The 18,699-nt window shown below is 43.4% G+C and overlaps 1 protein-coding gene across 5 annotated transcripts in view; it reads left to right on the top strand.

The window, feature by feature from the left end:
• The window catches only part of BRMS1 (BRMS1 transcriptional repressor and anoikis regulator), a 270,509-nt gene that overhangs the window by 99,641 nt on the left and 152,169 nt on the right, over positions 1-18,699 (top strand). For all 5 annotated transcript variants that reach the window (XM_069207946.1, XM_069207944.1, XM_069207947.1 and 2 more), the window contains 3 exons: positions 1,571-1,650; positions 2,958-3,054; positions 5,196-5,288. In XM_069207946.1, the coding sequence (XP_069064047.1) occupies positions 1,571-1,650; positions 2,958-3,054; positions 5,196-5,288 (270 nt within the window). The remainder of the gene's footprint in view (positions 1-1,570; positions 1,651-2,957; positions 3,055-5,195; positions 5,289-18,699) is intronic.

Below are 18,699 nucleotides of genomic sequence, written 5' to 3'. Positions count from 1 at the left end.
TATTGCTGCTTCTGCCTCCCACCCTTCCTGCCCACATCCGTGTTGCTTTGCCCCTACCCTCCCTTCCTTCTGTGTTACTTTGCCCACCCCCTCCCTTCCTGCATCTATGTGGCTTTGCCCCAACCCTCTCTGTGTTGCTTTGCCCCACTCATCTGCGTTGCTCTCAGTACCCGCCATAAAAATAAAAATAAAACATTTTGACATGTACTCTGCACGTATCTTGCCATATACCTGAAAAGTGTTGTCAAGATGGAACTCTCAGTTGACAAGTTCATGCAGCAGATGATCTGGTGATAAGTAAAGATAGAATAGAGATTAGATACGTGGACATTCGTGATGAGGCAGAACTTCACGGCAAGTGTAGTGTTGCGCAACTTGTTAAATACCTAGTCTTTTGGAAAGATGGTGGCATACCTATATCTGTAGGTTATTCTTTAATTCTTATAAAATCCCTCAAGTGGGTGGCACAATTCCTGGTTACGAATCCAATGCTCCAAGCACACAATACATCCACATACTGATTTTCTGCTTGACTAGGATTAAACAAACATTGGCAGAGCCAGAAGGTATTGTGAGAGCTGTGGGCTTTGTCATTTTTCTTAGCTACGTTGTACACCAGTGTGGCTGCTGTGCAGCATTGCTGACAGCTTAAAAAAAGGCTTTTATGATGTGGCCCTGCATAGGTGCGACCTGTTGGCTTTGCCAATGCTTGTCTGCACAGCGGACCAAACTTCTTGGCACTAATACTGCTGTCTGTTGTTGAAGTTTTTAAACTTCATTTAAGCATGCAAAGTAAACTTGATCTGTTTAAATTACCAACTATGTTATTTATTTATAGATCAACCACTCTGAATATTTGGAAGGAAATAGGTAAATAAAAAAACACCCTTTAGTTTTTTTTACCTTTCAAGAGGTGATGCAACAATCAGTAGCCAATCATTGGGCAAAACCATGTGGTATAATGTACACTGCTGTGTCAGCCTTCCTTCCTCGTTCTTCTGTTCTGGAACCCAAGAATTCATATTTTGATTGAAAACCACTAGGAGCGATATAGGCCTCTTACGGTAAGTGACAAGTCATCCTGAGTATTGTCAAGTAGTGCGGAGGGTAAGCCGAGTTAAAAGGGCATGTCTAAATTCACTACAAGCTTAGAAATATGGAGAATTTGAATTCCAACCCAATCATTTAGGGCTTTTTACCTCATAAAGAACCCCTAACTGGTGGACTCCGTGTTATGCAATTGAAATGTTTTGTCTGCTAATGCATAATGTGATTGTGTGTATGTGTAACCTACAGTGCTTTCTTTGCTGTTCATTTGTTATCCATGTGCTATAACTGACAAGTGGGTAGCTGCAGAGTACACTTTTGTGATGCCTGCTTTTCTTAATCTCCCTGCTTTCAGAGAAATTAACAACTTCCTTGCTCATTTTGGCTTTCAGTTCCCTGCAGCAACATCACACCCACCTGCCGCTTATAAATTGCCCACATAATTCCAACAAGAGACTCTTTCCATATTGTGATGAGCAGGTAAATGCCAAGGTATCTTGAGCAACAATTGTTGTCTTCTCAGGTATTTACAGAGGACTGTGCCTGGAGGTGATCAAGAACCGGCATGACTGTGAGCTACAGGGAGCCAAGCAGCACCTTGAGGTAATCAGTTTCTGATCAGTCGAATCAATGTTATTGTATGCCTATCCCTGCAACATTTGTGATTGTTTTTAAATTATCCAACTTGTGAAATAAATTTTTTTAAGTTTTTGTTTTTAAATATATATGTAAATGATCTTCAGCAAATATAGAATCCGATCGGAACACCACTTTAAACAGAATAGGTATTAAACAAAACAATTTTCACCTTCACCAAAATTGCTATGCAAGCCCTTATTCAAAAACTTGCAAAACATTCCCTTTTGAAGTTGCTCACTGTACTTCTGGAGTCCCCAATTGGGAAGCTTTTTTGATATTCTGAGATTTGACTGACAATTTGTTAAAATTTCTGTGCAAGCTAATTTGGCCTTCAGATGTACCACTTTAAAAGCAAGATACACAATTACAGACTGTTGCTTTGCCTCCTAATAAATGTGTTTCATGAATCTTGAAAATATGTGTCACAACGCAGGATTCTCTAGAGAAAGTGTACTTTATGCAATCACTCACAGCTGAGTCAGCGTTGTGCCTCACTGAAACAACAGTTAAAGCCTCAGCATCAATACAAGGTCAATATTGGTTTATAGACACTGAAGTTTGCCACTGCTGCATAAAAGGTAATGTTGTAGAATGTGGGAGTATGCTTACTGGCCTGTCAACAAAAATCTAGGAGATGCTTTCTCCCAAAAAATCTGACCACTTTCAGAAAGAGTGGTGTGGGTATAATACCAGTGTGAGAGTTACAAATGCTGAGGAGTATCTGTTTCTTTTGAGATTTTCAGAAATGGGGCAAAATGTGTCCAATCTGGATACAATTCTACCTGTCACTAAAAGGAAAATGTTCCTATTCCTTATCCTCTTACTAGAGACCTTCATCTACTGCCCCCAGTCGCCCCTTCCGTCTCCTCATCCGTAGATATTAAACTATGTGTAGTCGCTATGTCCACAGTAGTGAGTGACTCCAAACTGAATTATAGTTTTAGAAATCGTTCCTTAGCAGTGTTTTTAAGCATGTGAAGAAGTAGTATTTCCATGTTTTCATAACTCCATAGTGTATGCCGGTCACATATTTGTTATAGGCCATCAATATATCCACTATTCTGTTACTAAATTGCTGCTCAAATGAACTGGCTGGTGTAGAGGCTTTGGCTTACCATTGTACAAGACTTAACAATTTATAAATGCTATACAAAAGCTGCAGGGTGGCTAGAAATTAAATGTAAAATCTGGGCACATAGTACTCCATGCCTAATTTTCATATGTCTCATGAAGACTGCCTTGTTTAGCCTCCTTATTTCTTTCTTTCCTAGAGTGAGAAGTTGCTGTTGTACGACAACATGCAGAGCCAACTGCTTGAGAGGATTCAGAGACTGGAAGAGGATCGACAGAGTATTGACATTACTTCAGGTGAGTCAACAACTCTTCCTGATAAAGCAGAAATCACATTTTTAGGGATGGTTGTCTTGAGGAATGCACTAAATAGTTTGGCCAGAATAAAGGGCATAGAAACAAACTTCCGCAGAATAGCCTAATATGGACATCTTGGAGCTGACAGGACTACCCTAATAGCATGAAAAATGGTTTACATTTCTACTGCTGATATGACTTGCAATTCACAAACCCTCTTTGTCAATGTAATTGGATAAAAAAAAAATGTTCAGTGAGCTTATGCTAGGAAGCGATTTGCACTATGTACGGGTACTTCCTAATGCTTAAATGCATGTTTTTGCAATTTTCATGGAAGTTTCTATAAATTTGTTGCTGTAGAAAAAAATGGCCTTTTCTTTTCAGTCTTAGTTGGAAGGTGTTATTCTGTCCCACTGTAAAATGTATGATATTTAGAAGTTACATTTTAAAGGAAGTTTATAAGAAAGTAAGCGTAGTTTGTGTTCCGTTTCTGTCTGCATTTGGAGTACATTTTATCTACAGGTCGGCATTGGTGTCTACAATATGAGACATAGCAGGAAAATAGGCAAAAGGGAAATTAGTCTGTCATCATTGTTCTACTAATAATTGCAGCAAAAACTGTGACTGAGGTCAGTGCACACTTTTACAGAAAATTAAGTCAATCAAACTAAAAAACTAACCAAACAAAAAAAGTAATTATTCTTTGAGTCATTTACCACTATGCCTCTGTAGCCGCTTTTATCCAAGTAGATCTAATAGGACTTTCTTTCACAGTTGCAAAACATATATGCACCAAATATGTAAATATTCAAAAATGAATTGAAACAACCATTACTGATTTCTCTCTCTGAGCTTTATAGCCACAAACCAAATTGTAGCTAGCATACCCGAAGATTGCGAATTCAGTGTCTGGAAAACAGACTTTGTGATTTTCTGAAAGGTAAGAAGTTAGCAACAGGAAATCTGGTGCTTGGTGCTAGAACTTGTTTTTAAGAACGCACAATGAAAAATACCTGTCTCCCTAAGTGTCTTGAGTGATGCATGATAAAGATATTGAAGTCTGCACAGAAAAGATGGGGAAAGCCTAACTGGGGAAAATGGCCAGCAAAGTGTTTGACAGAAGTCCAAGCACTCTGATTTTGCTGAATTATAGTATAGATACCAAGTGATGTTGATAAAAAAAAAAGTGTTGAACAAGCAAATGGATGATTTGCTTTCTTTTGAGTCTACACACCAATCCTTGATCTAAAATTTAACATATCCACCGTGAGGAGAGATGTAAGGAGGATACAGGATTTCCCACTATTTCATCGCATCTGCAAGTTGTACATATTTTTGTACTGGACATATGTGAAGCAATTTCTGGAAAACTGTGCTTTGTTAGTGCCTTTCCTTTCAGAAAGGAAATTCTGTTCTGAAGAGGATTTTCCCTTCACGCACCTTAGGGTACACTTTATTATTCTCTTGAGGGTTGTCATTATGCTATTTGGCCCAGGGGAACACTTGCTGTTAAAATATATCAGGAGCATGGTTGAACCATCAACAAACTACAAGAAATCTCTCTTCCTGCCTTGTAATGATAGTTGTTTGAGAAAACTCTACTGTGATTACTCTAATGAATAATGTATTGTCTATGAGGAATTCATGCACTATGAGGAATGCGTGCACTGCCTTCATCTAACCCATAAACCATAAGCCTTCACGATTGGTTGTTTGTGAAAATCCTGAAAAATAGAGGTATACAACTGCCCAGAAACAAGGATTGTAAGAATTGCTACTCTCTCAATAAATAGTCTCATAAAAGTTAGCATTCAGAGTAAAATTATAGTAGAGGCAGAAAGGTGAACGTGTGCAAAATGACTCTGGCTTCTTCATTGTAACCTAGACACTCTACTTTCAGTAGCAACACAGACTTTGCCTTCTTACAAGATGGCTAAACCACCTTTTCAGAGAATGAAGTATGATACTACAGAAAAAATGCAGTAGAGAACGGAGTAACCTATTACCAGTGCTGTGAGTTAGACAGTGGAGTAACTGTTTTGCAGCTAAGTTTTTCCCCTTCTAGAATGTGAAGCCCTTTTTGATCTACCCCATAAATAACCCGGCTAACCTTACCAATGTTCCTTCATCCTCGTCTACAGAGTGGTGGGATGATGAACTGAGAACAAAGAGAAACCGGAAGAAATGGGATCCTTTCAAGCCAGAGAAGAAGAAGAAGCCTCCTCTCATCTCTGATATCCTTTGCAGAGTCATCTTTGCTTTCGTGATGAGAGATCCTTCTGGTCACAGCAGGTGGGGGACATATGGAGGAGGCTTAAGCATAGTGGTTGGCTAGTGACTCATGAAGAGATTGGTTTGTAGCCTTTCTCATAGGATAAGTAGTTAAAGCTTATTTTTCTTACATATTTATGATGCTGGCTTTCTTTTGTTTTACAGTTTGGTTTTAAAATTTGGTGGAAGTTTAAGGCTACATGGTCCAATTCTACAAGTGCATATATCCATGACTTAAAGGCAAAATACATTTCTACCTACAAAATCGATCGCCACCAACTGAGGTTATCCCCACTGGATTCCCTCTGATAATCAGAATACGTAGAATATTCCCATGTAAATGTGAGATGCTGTAACAATTTTTTTTTAAACATTGGCCTTTCCCAGTCCAATAATTATAGAACATGCTCAATAAAGCATCACTTAACTTCAGGTATACTACATAAAATACAATCAGGAAATGGTGCTCCGATGTAAGACAGTACAATGCAAAATTCAACCCTGTAGCTGTAAGAATCTTGGAAACCTGCACTATTCCATCTTGTCTTTCAGGGTGTGGTTTATGAGGTTTGCTCTTTCCTGCACTCTGAGGAAGGTACTAAACACAATCATGCTTCATTTAGTTACTTTTTTATCTTTTACTCAGCACTATGTTTGTTTTCGTATTTTGGCTTTTACTCGTCATCCAGGGATACAATCTACCTGTTTAAAACGTTTTTCATAGAAAAAGTGTTTTTCCCCCCTGTGTCCTTCCTAGGGGGTGTTGCACCTACCTGTTTTGGGCTACTATTCCCGTTCTTTTAGATAAATGCCCAGTCTGTGGACGGAACATGTCTGCCAGTGATGACAAAGATGTCTATGTGTTTTGTCTTCCTGGCTCTCCATCAAGAACCATGGGATATGGGTGCAGAAATATTCTACTACTTCTGCTTTGGCAATGAGTCTAATATTCCATTCACTTTTTTTCCTTGATGGTGCTTCTGCCACGTTTGGAGGTGTGTGAGGAGCACTTTATTATCACCAGCACTCCTGATCGACGTACAGGCAGTCAGCATTGAAGAGCTTGCTGTCGAAGTAGCAGATGGACATTGAAACATTCATTATCGAGACAAACATATACTTAGTTATTCAGAGGTTTGGAAGAGTCTTTTTCAACATTGAGAGACGTGTCAATGTTGAGAGACCTTTCAACGTTGGATTACTACCAATCTCTGATTCTTCCCTTCTTTAGTGAGAATTGTGCCACCTTTGTCCAGAAGACTTGCATGAGGATTATTCCACTGACTCCTTTGGCACATGGATACAGGGCATTTCTCTGGTTGCAAACATCATGAGATATGTCATTCTTAGTCTCCCAGTCCAAGAAAAGGTCAACATACCAGGTCTTCATCTCAGGATTTAGGCTCAGAATCCAGCTCATCTGGTTGGTGCTTGTTTTTACTTGCTTCTTCTGATTCTGTCCCTTCAAGAATCTCCCCTTTTGATGATCTTGTAATTTTTCAAGAGTTATGAAAATGTTCAGTCTGCAGACAACCTCACCAGAAGTTAGTACGTCCATAGTTTTTGAGACAATTAATACAAATGCCTCAGGCTTGCTCTTCCGTGCCTCTGGTTCCTGTATTGATGGAGCCTATAAGGGATACCTTCATGAACTGTTTTCTGTTTGGGCAGGGAAGTCATGTCTAGAGAAGTTGTTTTGATTGGACCATTCTGAACCAAAATGTTTGAAGGATTTTGTACGTGCGGTTTCTTTGGTGGTAGTGGTGGCGAGAAAGAAATTTAACAGAGCTCTCTTGACCTCTTTAAATCCCATAGAAAAGGAAGGCAGAAGATTGGAGGCGTTTAGCAGAAAGATTTGCCAGCCATCAGCTGAAAATGTAAAAGTGGCCAGCTCTTCAGCTATCTTGATCTGCTGTGACTATTCTCTATGGGATCCTATGAGCCAACTCATGGAGAATCTTTTATGAAAAAAGAAAAGAGTTTATGGAAATTGATTAAGAAGGAATGTTAACAGTCTTAAAGTGTGGTTTGATTATGTAGCACATTTGCTTGGCCTGTTGGTACAACTGTCATGCTACATCACCATACTTGGGTGCTTTTCACTGGATTTTCAGGTGAGGGATGTCCGGACTTTGCTCATGTACATGCCTGTTGATAGAGAACTTCTATTTGGAGAGAAGGCCAACTTCTGCTTGTAGTGTTTCAAGAACAGCAGGGTAGTAGTTCACGTATTAGGCCTGGCCTCCCCTGAAAGGCATTTTCACCAACTTTATCTTCAGCTCTAGAGCTATGCAGACTCAATAAAGGCAGCTGTCTCGTTATAGTCGCCACAGTAAATGAATTGATCCATTTGAGGCTTAAGTGGATCTAGGTGGAGAGTTGTCACCAGCAGCAGCAAATCCATCTGTGGGCTCTCCACCTCATGACCATCCTGACTATGCCCCAACCACTCACCTTTTCACAAAACCATCTTCCAGTGGGAGGAGTTTCTCTCATTTTGTTCCTCAGTTGGAGGTAATCCTGAGATACCTCCATTTTGATCCAGCTGAATTGCTGTGCCTGAGCTCTTCTTTGCCTATCTTCCCTGTAAGACAAGTCTTGATCTGTGATTCCGATGTCCTTGCATTGCTGCCGAAAGGGACGATAGAGTTTTTGTCTTAGGAGGAGGAGAGAGAGAGGAATGGGATTTTGAACGCTTTACGTTTTAGTCCACAAGAAGGACTGAGGCCTCAGGTCTATGCTGTAGCTCCACCTTCTAAACCTGTTCACTGGCAAGTTTAAGATGCTACCCCTGGACTGGCCCTGTTGGCCTTGAACTTGTGAGATTGGTTGGCATCTCTGGACCATCCAATGATGAATGTTTCTATCTTCCAGTTCTCCCCTCTCACAGGACAGCACCACTTACTTTTACAAAGGTGTTGGTGCTGCAGCAGCTTGTGAAGGAGGTAGGGACCCTATGTATTGCCATACTTTGAGGACTGGTCTTTCATGGCGAAGCCCCCGAGGCTGGTCCAGGAACATCTCAAGTGGGCATTTACTCTTCATCGATAACGTCTCAAAGTCTCACTTCACTTACACATAATCTGACTTGTGACTTGTAGACAACAATTACGAAAACCTTCCATCCTCAAAGGATCACAGACATTTGGGCACTGATTCGAATTTCCTACTTAAACTCAAATTCTGGTTCTGAAGCTCTTGTGCCTGTTAAGCCTCATGACTTCATGGGTCCTGTAGGTGCCTCATGCCACATGGAAGATTAGTGCTGTTCTGTGGTGTGTGAGGAGGCAGTTGCTACACCACGAAGGAAGGTTTTTGGTTCAGGTGCAAATTTTTAGGTTGGTGCTCAGGGCACCGGATCTGCTCCTTTGGGTGACCCCTCCAACCATTCAAGGGGTCACCTATTCAGCCCTCTGCAGTTTCAGGCTACTGTAGTTGCGGTCTCCCCCTCACCACGCCAGGGACATCTAAGCACATGACTCTTGGGTTCTCTGGTCTATGTTGGAGCAGCACCTGTGCCCATAAAAATGCTTGAGCTGTGGACAGTCCAATTCAATAAGTCAGATCGTCTTTGTCTCCTTTGCAAAGCCGCATAGGCATCTGCAAGGGAGGTGTAGCTGGATGGATAGTTAAATGTAGCAAAACATGATGGGAGGAATGCTTTCAATAAATTGAATCACTGGCAATTGCTCAGAGTAGCATTCCAACCCATTGTACTTTTGCCTACCATGCCATCTACATGTGTTTGATAATTAAATGTATTCAAACCTGCTGTTTGAGTGTTCTACCTGTTTCACCCAGAGCACGGTCTATCCACAGGAAATGGGGGACCATGGCCGTTTAAGGTATCGAGCACTACTGTGTGGACCACTTAGCCCATCAACAGACCATGGTGGACTAAACGGTGTTAAGGACCTTATTTCAAACCTCTGCATCATCCACATACCACCCTCTTCTTCCTAAGGTCACTGATTTACAGCCTGTGCTTAACATGTGTATCTACAACCACACATGCTACAAACAGAAAATGCTGTTTTACCTATAATGTGTGTAGCGTGTTTTTTGCAGATCTCTTGCTTACTGTATTTTAGCTGTATTGTGAGTGATGCAACATACCTACGTTGACACTCATACATAACTTCGACCAGCTGTGTGAAAACACCCTGACATGGAGTCTGTGCCCATGTGCATTGTAGACAAAGAATAGAGGTCACTCTGTCTCGTGACTCAACAGAAAAACTACTTGTAAACATTCTGGACCAACTGTAGATGGCAGGAGTGTGCTACAAATGTGAATCTATAGCACAACGTACTATGAACAGATGCTTACAGGGTAAGTAGCATTTTCTTTTTTGTGGGTACTCAATCTTCCTGCATGGATAATCTTGCTGATTTCTTAATGCTCTCCCTCTTCTTGATGAGGTGTGCCAAAGTATGAAAACTGGTTACATGATGTATTTATTGCTGACCTAGTTCTTGGTTCCTCTCTCATTCCACGATGGTGTGCAGAATGAATGTCAGGGACTGACACCAGCACACTGGTTTGTGATTAATACGCATTGATGGCATCACGTCTGTGGGTGGAATTGTAACTGGAGCCACATGGTACCACCTGGTGGCATTTGGGAGTGATTTCAGGGAATACGTTTACCAGACCAATTTGAAACTTGGAAAGAGTATCATTTTCGACTAACCTGAAGCCTGCGAGGTGGAGTCATTCATGATGTGAAGAATCTGCAGGAAAATTAGGACCAGAAAAGTTTTTTTCCAAGGTAACGTTTTCATATGTTGCACTTCACATAAATGATTTGAAGCCCACAGATATGTTAATTCCTTCCACTCTACCACAGAATACTTTTTTTATTTTCCGTGTTTAAAGCGTATAACTCAAATGCAAAGACAACTTATTTTCCTCCCTGCTTAGGATGGTGGAAAGTTCATACCTGTGGTAGCTGTAGTGTAGATTTTTGCATTTCACATGAAAAGTACCCAAACCTGTGATGTACTGATTATCTTCTTGACTTCATCCATTTTCCTCTGACAGTTGACACCTTTCTTCGACAACTTTCTCATCACACAAGCATTCTCAGAAAAATGCAGAATATACTTTGCATTGTATTCCAGTAATCCAAATAAGGATATTAAGTTATTCTTGTTGGAGGGAGCAGGAGTTCTCTGTATTGCCTGTTCCTAGGGTATATTCCATCCTTATGATAGAGACTGCTAACCACAGATTCCTCACCTTCTGAAATTCCCCAGGACCCAGTGTGGATGTGGAAGATCTTTATAGCAACTCCCTCACATGCCAGTAGGTAGTTGTGTGTGGCTTTGTGTCAGTTCTGTGCTACCTTAAATATGATATTGGGCTCACTATATCGGTTCCACCTCTACTTGCTGATTGCAGTTCCTTTCTTTCTGCACCTTCCGAAGCAGATTCTGGAGATCAATCCCCTGCTGTGTCGGAGTGACTGATTCTCCCTCCCCCTCAAATTCTCAGTGTGCAGGGGACACGTCCCCACCTAATATGACATGGTTCAAACTGTGTAAAGATTGCCATAGGCAGATGTCAGTTATAGTTCTGCATGAGGTCTGTCTCTGGCGTCTCTCCCTCAAGCACGAATCAGCTTCTTGTGATCGATATATGAAGATGAACTGGAAGGCCATGCTCGACCACGATGCCAAGCCACAGAACACCAAAGAAAGTCGAAGAAGGTAATGTCTCGGTTGAAGTCCAAAGCATGGATGCACTCCCGCTCCCAAAGTAGCTTTCGAGACCTGTCTTTGTCAAAGTTGAGGTCCTCAGATACATCCTGGAAATCAGTGAAACACAAGCAATCGAGAAACAGTTCCGCTTTGTCCTGCCACTCATGTGGAGTTGTGAGACTAACCAGCTATCTCTAGGCCATGAACACTTTCTGACATGAAAAGAGATTCAGAGCATAATTCCTTTGTGCCTTTGATTTCTGTGGTGTTGCAGGGACGCTATATCAAAGAAGGGAATTTTGTGAGGTCATTTACTGGATATACAGTACCCGGCCGGCTCCCTCTGGTGTGCCTTCGCGCCCTAAAGATCCAATGTGGACTCCAGTTGTTCTACTGTTGGCAGGTGTCTCCTCAGCACCTGCTGTGCTGCTTGACCTCTCTCAGAGGTCAGATTTGAGGCATGGCATTACATCATTCCCTGGATCCCTCGCAGCCACGCAACCCACGTCCTAACCACGAGCGCTGACACTGACATCAGAGCTGATAGTCCTATCGCACTCTGAGGCAAATCCATAGCAACTTCCCCCAACGTTTCTGTTCCGACGGTGATGTCACTTCCGCTTCTCCTGTCTTAGCACTCTAGCCGTTTGCGTTGGTTCAGGCCATGACCGACCACCCTTCAGGGTACCAACGCCTGCCTTGATTCTCACTTCCATGTGAGTCTGGCATTGATGGGAATGGTTCCCTGATGGAAAGGACTTCATTCCGCTTCTGTCCTCTGTGCCATGACAAATTCCCGAACACTGACCAACAACTTGTGTGCAGCCCCTGCCTATTTCCAGACCACCATGAGGCCAACTGTGATTCCTGCAAATCTTTTCAGTTGAAAATTACCCTTCGGGATGGTCGGGCTTGTTGGCTGGAAATGGCCCACCGGACTCCGGGCAACATCACAGACATCTTTGGAGAGGAACATGCTCAAGAGGAACCAGTGCAGTTCTTTCCAGGACAGCTCTGAGTTGGGCATCGAGTTTAGCATCGAAAGCCTAGAACTTTCCTCTGCCCAGCGCGTGAGTACTGTGGCCCCTGCTTTCCCGCACAAATCCTCCAAAAAGGCCTTACAGCCCATTACAGAGGTCCACCACTGCCATCCTGCCATGATCAGTACCAAACAACTGTTTTGGTTGTCCCGCCTCTTGTCAGCACCAAAAATGGCCACCAAGGACAAAGCCACACCATTGGCTTCGACCTCAATAGTTTCCGACCAAGAGATTGTCTCAGTATTGATCCTAACCTCAGGACTGAGCAGACAGCCGCCAGCCTCAACATAGGCACTGACAAAGCTTCTGAATAACAAGACTACAGTACCGAAACCCTCAGAGCTGAAAATCTCAGAAGCCAGAGACTCGGGCCAGTCTACCACCATCCTCTCTCTGGTAGAGCCGATTCTGGAGAAAAAGAACACTAGACTGCAAAAACTCCACATCCTAGAAGGCACAGGTCAAGAAACCTTTCCTTTCAGGAGGCTCTGGACTTTTCCGTCCCTTCCACAAAGAGAGTAAAGGATGAGGCTTCTAGCCCACCTCACAGGCCTTGCCCCCACCCCCTTCCTCACCTCCACCCCCTTCCCAACCTCAGTTTCCACCATCCCCCCATAAAAGGGATGACACTCCAAAGAGGTCACCACACTCTTATACTGGCGGATTAGAGGGTCCTCCTGATGGCACTGACCTTTGGGATGCCTACGGCACTGATCCCATTTTCTCAAATGACACTGACCTTTCTCCTGTATGCCCCTCACCACCAGACGGCACTAGCTCTTACCAGCAGGTAATTGCTAGGTCCTTTCACCATGTAGTGTTTCAAAAAGACCCCATTGAGCAGGATTTCTTGTTCGACACCCTGTCCACCACAGATAGGGATACATTATAGCTTCCTATTCTCCCTACTTTGATTAGGCATGCAGAGGTGATTTTAAGGAGCCTGTACGCTCCAGGGTGATTACTCCACGGGTGGACAAGAAATACAAGGCAGCCCCTTCTGACCCACTTTACATCAGGGCACAGGTACCACTGACTCCATAGTGGCAACAGTCAGGCCACTGGGGATTCTCCTCTCCCAGAAAAGGAGAGCAAGACGATTGATGCAGTAGGGAAGAGGGTGGGGGCACAGGCTGCAAATGATTGGTGCATAGCCAATAATTAGCCCTTTTGGCCCAGTATGACCGGGCCCATTGGGATGAAATGGAGGAGTTACTACAGTACCATCCAGAGGAGCACCGTTATTGGGGACAACAGATTGTCTTTGAGAGGCCATCCTTCATAACTCCATCAAGTGCACCCTTGATGCAGCAGACACTGTGGCCCAGGACATAAATACCAGTGTCCTTCTATGGGGGCATGCTTGGCTGAGATGCTCCGTTTTCTAGGCAGTTCTCAACATGCCCTTTGATAAGGAGCACGTGTTTGGGCCTCCTGTGGAAACCGCTTTAGAAAAACTAAAGACACACACAGACTGCCAAGGCCATGGGTTCCCTCCAAACTAGCACACAGAGGGGCTCCTTTTGTCACCTTTTGGGGGCACGGGCATATACATATCCTCAACAACAGAGGCGTCCACCTCAAACCCTAGACAGCCTTAGTCTTCCTACACTAAAGGCTTCCACAGAGAGCCAACAACAAAGAAAGCGGATCCTCCTCCACTGCCAAGTAGTGACTACCTGCACCTCCCCCCTGATCATCCAACACCTGATGGGGGAAGATTTCAACATTTCTACACCACCTGGGACACCATTGCCACAGACTGATGGTTCCTTGCTTCTATCCAACATGGTTATTGTCTAGTGCTCATCACCACTCCTCCAAATATTCCCCCTTACATGCTGTCTCAGGAACTTTTAACACTTCTCATACAAGAGGTCCAAGCCCTTCTTCTCAAAGGGCCGTACAACCTGCTTTGCAAGAACATCAAGGCTCAGGGGGATACTTCCTATACTTCCTGATTCCCAAAAAAGAGTAGTACCTCAGACCAATACTGGACCTTTAACCTCTAAACAAATTCATCCCCTCGGAACACTTTCTCATGGTCATTCTTCAGGAGGTCATTCCACTTTTACAGCAATGCAACTTTATGACAGCTCTAGATCTAAAGGACACCTACTTTCACATACCCATTCACCCTGCATGAACCAAAAGTACTTAAGATTTGCCATTGCTGGCAACTGTTGTCAGTTCAAGGTCCTTCCCTTCGGAGTCACTACTGCTCCCAGGGTATTCACAAAATGTTTAGCAGTAGTTGCAGCATACCCCTGAAGACAAAACATCCATGTGTTTCCTTAACTGGGTGATTGGCTCATCAAATCCAGTACATTGTACCAGTGTCAGCACACTCAGATGTCAGTGGCTCTCTTTCACAAACTGTAATTCACTATCAACATTCCCAAGTCCCATCTCTTTCTTCTACAAGGTCAACCTTACTGAGGACCAATTTTGCACCCACAGTTAGGGCTAGCGTACCCTAATCCAGCTTGCATCCAAAGTTTTCAGACACTTCTCCCTCAGTTTCAGGTAAACCTATCCTTCACAGTTAGGACTGTTATGTGTCTGTTGGGGATGATGGCTCCTTGCATCGCCATAGTTCCCTATGTCAGGCTATACATGCGTCCTCTACAGCAGTGTCTGCCTTGTCACTAGTCTCAGTCACAGGGTCACCCGGAAGATCTAATGTTGAAATCCACCAAACTCGCCGTTCTCTGCAATAGTATAACCATAACAACCTTCTGAAGGGGTGGGCTTTTCTAGACCCTGTTCCTCACATCACACTAACTAGAGTGCTCACCTCCAATGCTTGACAGTTCACGGTCTCTGGGATGCCAAACATTGTTCCCTATACATGAACTACCTGGAGCTTCAAGCAGTATTTCTAGCACTGGAAGCTTTCCTTCCTCACCTGTCTCACAAGGTTGTCCTAGTCCAGACCGACAACATGACAGCCATGTGTTACATACAAAAATCGAGCATCTAGACCCCAAGTCACTCAACCTTGCAATATGGCTCCTGAGGTCATAGAGTTTGGCTACTTGAGGGTGCCTCCAGAATGTATGAAAATTCTCAAGAAAGCATGTAGACCCACTACTAGAGCCTGTTATGCTGCACAATGAAAACTTCTACTGCCAACGTAAACAGATTAATCCTTTGAAAGCCACTGTACAAGAAATTGTCTATCTGCTCCGCTTGCGGAAAGCAAATCTTGCCTACACTTCCATTCGCCTTCATCTTACAGCTATAGCTGTATATCTACAAAACAAACAACATATTTCTTTATTCAGAATTCCTGTCATAAAGATTTTTATGGAAAGACTGAAATGCATCATTACACCTAGGGTACACAAAGCTCCCTCCTGGAAATTTGACATTGTACTCACAGGCTCATGGGTCCACTGTTTGAGCCACTTCACTCATGTCCACTTCAGTTTCTTTCATGGAAAGTTGCTTTTCTAATCGCCATCACTTCACTCAGACATGTTAGTGAGCTCCAGGCACTAACCTTTGAAGAACTTTTCTTCCAAATTCATAGGGATAAAGTAGTTCTTTGGACTAATCCTAAATTTCTTCCTTAGGTAATTTCTTACTTTTACCTAAGTCAGTCTATTGAGTTGTCAGTTTCCTTCAGACACTAGATGTCGAATTAGCACTCATGTTCTATATAGACAGAACTAAAGAGTGTAGGAAGACCAAACAGCTCTTTGTAGCGGTTTCCCCACCTCACAAAAGCACCCTAATATCCAAATCATGCATAGCCAAATGGATAATCAAAGGCATACAGACTTGCTATGCTAAAGCCAAAAGACCTTTATTTGTTACACTCAGAGCAAACTCTCCTAGAAAAAGGGAGCTACCATGGCCTTACTTGGAAACATTCCCATAGCTGACATTTGTAAGGCAGCTACATGGTCTATTCCACACACACTCACAAAACACTACTGTGTGGATGATTTAGAATGCCAACAAGTCATTGTAGGTTAGGCGGTGCTACTTACATTTTTTCAGTCAACTGCCGCAGACTAGCCACCGCCTTTATGGAGGGACTGCTTTACTGACTGTGAAGAGCGTGTGTTTCTACAGCCACACATGCCATTGAGTGGATTATGGTACTTACCCTGTAAGCATCTGTTCGTGGCATGTAGTGCTGTAGATTCACATGTGCCCATCTTCCTCCCTGGACACCTGTGACCGTTGCAGTTAGATTAAACTTGTATATGGGTGTACATATGTATTTACACTTTGCATGGACATCTCTTTTCTTACTCCGTTCTTCCGCGCCTTTCTCTCTCACCCGCGGGGAAACAATCTAACAAAGGAATCGATGCCCATGCTCACTATCACATAGAGGAGTCACTCAATTTTGTGACTCGCAACGCTTCTTCAAAGAAAAACAAGTTGCACCACTCCAGCCCCAACACTAGATGGCAGGAATATGCAAAGCATGTGAATCTACAGCTCTATATGCCACAAACAGATGTTTACAGTGTAAGTAACAGAATTCTTCTGGACCTTCAAGACACCAGTTGTTTAGACAACTTACCTGATACTGGCCTTTACTTATCTCTGGCTGCTGTGGCCACAGAAAAGCCTGCCTCCTTTGTCATAGTAAGCAGCAGAAGTTTTAGAATTGACTCTAGCCTCAGCTGAAGTTAAAACTAAAGTGCTACCAGAGGTTCTACACTGGGTGAAACAGACTCTGCTACCATATAACAAGGCACTGGCAGAGCACCTGGTCCAAATCAGGATCCTGCCTGCCAGTCAGAAGGCAGATTGCAAGGTGACACAAGCCTTCTCCAGGAGACCCTGCCCTTCTTCTGCAAAAACCCCTATCTTTACAGTCACGTAGTGCAGACTTCCACCAGCTGATTAAAACTGAGGGAGTTTTTGAGCACTACACCAGATAGAGAATCGAAGCGCTTAGAGATCTTGGCAAAAATGATGTTCTGCTCTGCCAGCCTTGCACTTAGGTCATTCAGCTGTATTAGCTGTATTTTGGGTAGATACTGACGCCCTGTGGGACATGGTGGTAAACATTTTACCAACCATTCAAGAAGACATTTAGTTTAACTTGCAATGTCTTAGTCAGGATGGACAAGACTCTGAAGTACTCCATTTGATCTGGCCTACACAACCAACTGCTTGGGTAGAGCAGTTAGGACTAGCATGATTCTCAGGTGTCACACTTGGATCTTCTCAGCTGACTTCTCCAGTGGCGTCCAGCAATCATTGATGGACCTGCAGTTTGATGACACATCTCTTTAGAGACAAAGCAGATTCCTCCCTAAAGCAATTTAAGGACCGCTAACCAGGGTTGTGCTCTCTCGGGTGGACACCACTGGTGTGTCAGTTCCCCAACAGTTTTGCTCCTTTTGATTGAATGGTGGTGTTGAACCTGAAGGATGCCTATTCCCATATTCCCATCCGGGAGTCCCATAGGGGATTACCTGTGGCACCAGGTGGGCCACGAGCACTTTCCGTTTTCAGGGTTCCCCTTCACCCTTAGCAATACTCCTCAGGTCTTTACAAGGCGATGGTGGTGGTTGCAGCCAAACTGCGGAGGTTGAAAATGCCAGTCTTCCCTTACCTTAATGACTGTCTGTTGAAAGTGAGCTTGCCCCAAACAGTTGTAAGCCACCCCCGGATATCTACTGACTCTTGACCTTGTTGGGGTTTTCCATTAACATACCAGTGTCACCCTTGATTCCTTCACAGCGGCTCCAATTTGTTGGACCTACCCCAGATACAGTGATCTTATGAGCCTTCCCTCCGCCTCAACGAGTCGAGGACGTTCAGGCCTTGATCCCAAAGTTTCAACCTTTGAGCTTGGTCTCAGTGGTAGTACTTTGGAGGCTTCTGGGCCTCTTGAATCCTGGCAGTGGATCATGCCATGTGGCACAGTGGACTATGCAGTAGGCTCTTAAGTCTGCAGTGGCAGTTAAGCTCTGGGGTACACAGGTAATCTTCCAACAGTGAATTGAAACCTGACTCAATGTATTCACCTAAATCAAAAGGGGGGGAGGGACAGGGAGGTTATGTGGTCCAGTGTACAGTCTCCCAACCATAGTGAATATATATAAGGTACACTGTTCCAAAATTAACTGACAACCTAGGAGACCAAAGATCTCAGTAGCAAGAACCCTCAAGCATCGCAATGGATGACTCGCATCATCATCGGGAAATACTCCTCGCCAGGCCGGCACTGCAATGCCTGACGGGCTCCCCGAGAGGTGGGCTCTAAACCGTGCTACTCTGATAGTGACTGGTAAGTTCAAACTATACTGACCAAGATGCCTGCATTCAGGCACCAGTACACATAGGAGAGGACAGATTTTTTTTAACTTCAAATTGGTTATTCATCGCACAATCTACATCATAGTTTAATCAGTACAAAAAGGATGAAGACCAAGATTAAAACCAGAAATTAAAGTCACAGATTGAGTTGAACAGATAAAGCTCAGAGGACTCTAACTATTATAGTACCTCTAAGCTGAGGTCGACATGTTTTGCGTCTTGCGGTCCAGCCGGATCCACTGACGCTTCATCAGGACCAAACACAAAAAATTAAATCACCTCTTCTCCAAAAAAGAACAACCTTAATTTAGGATAGAAAAAATACCGGTCACTTACA

Source organism: Pleurodeles waltl, chromosome 9 (genome assembly GCF_031143425.1).
Source record: "Pleurodeles waltl isolate 20211129_DDA chromosome 9, aPleWal1.hap1.20221129, whole genome shotgun sequence".
Classification (NCBI taxonomy): Eukaryota; Metazoa; Chordata; class Amphibia; order Caudata; family Salamandridae; genus Pleurodeles; species Pleurodeles waltl.
The sequence above is the reverse complement of the archived record's forward strand: the minus strand, read 5'-3'. Positions and strand labels throughout refer to the sequence as shown.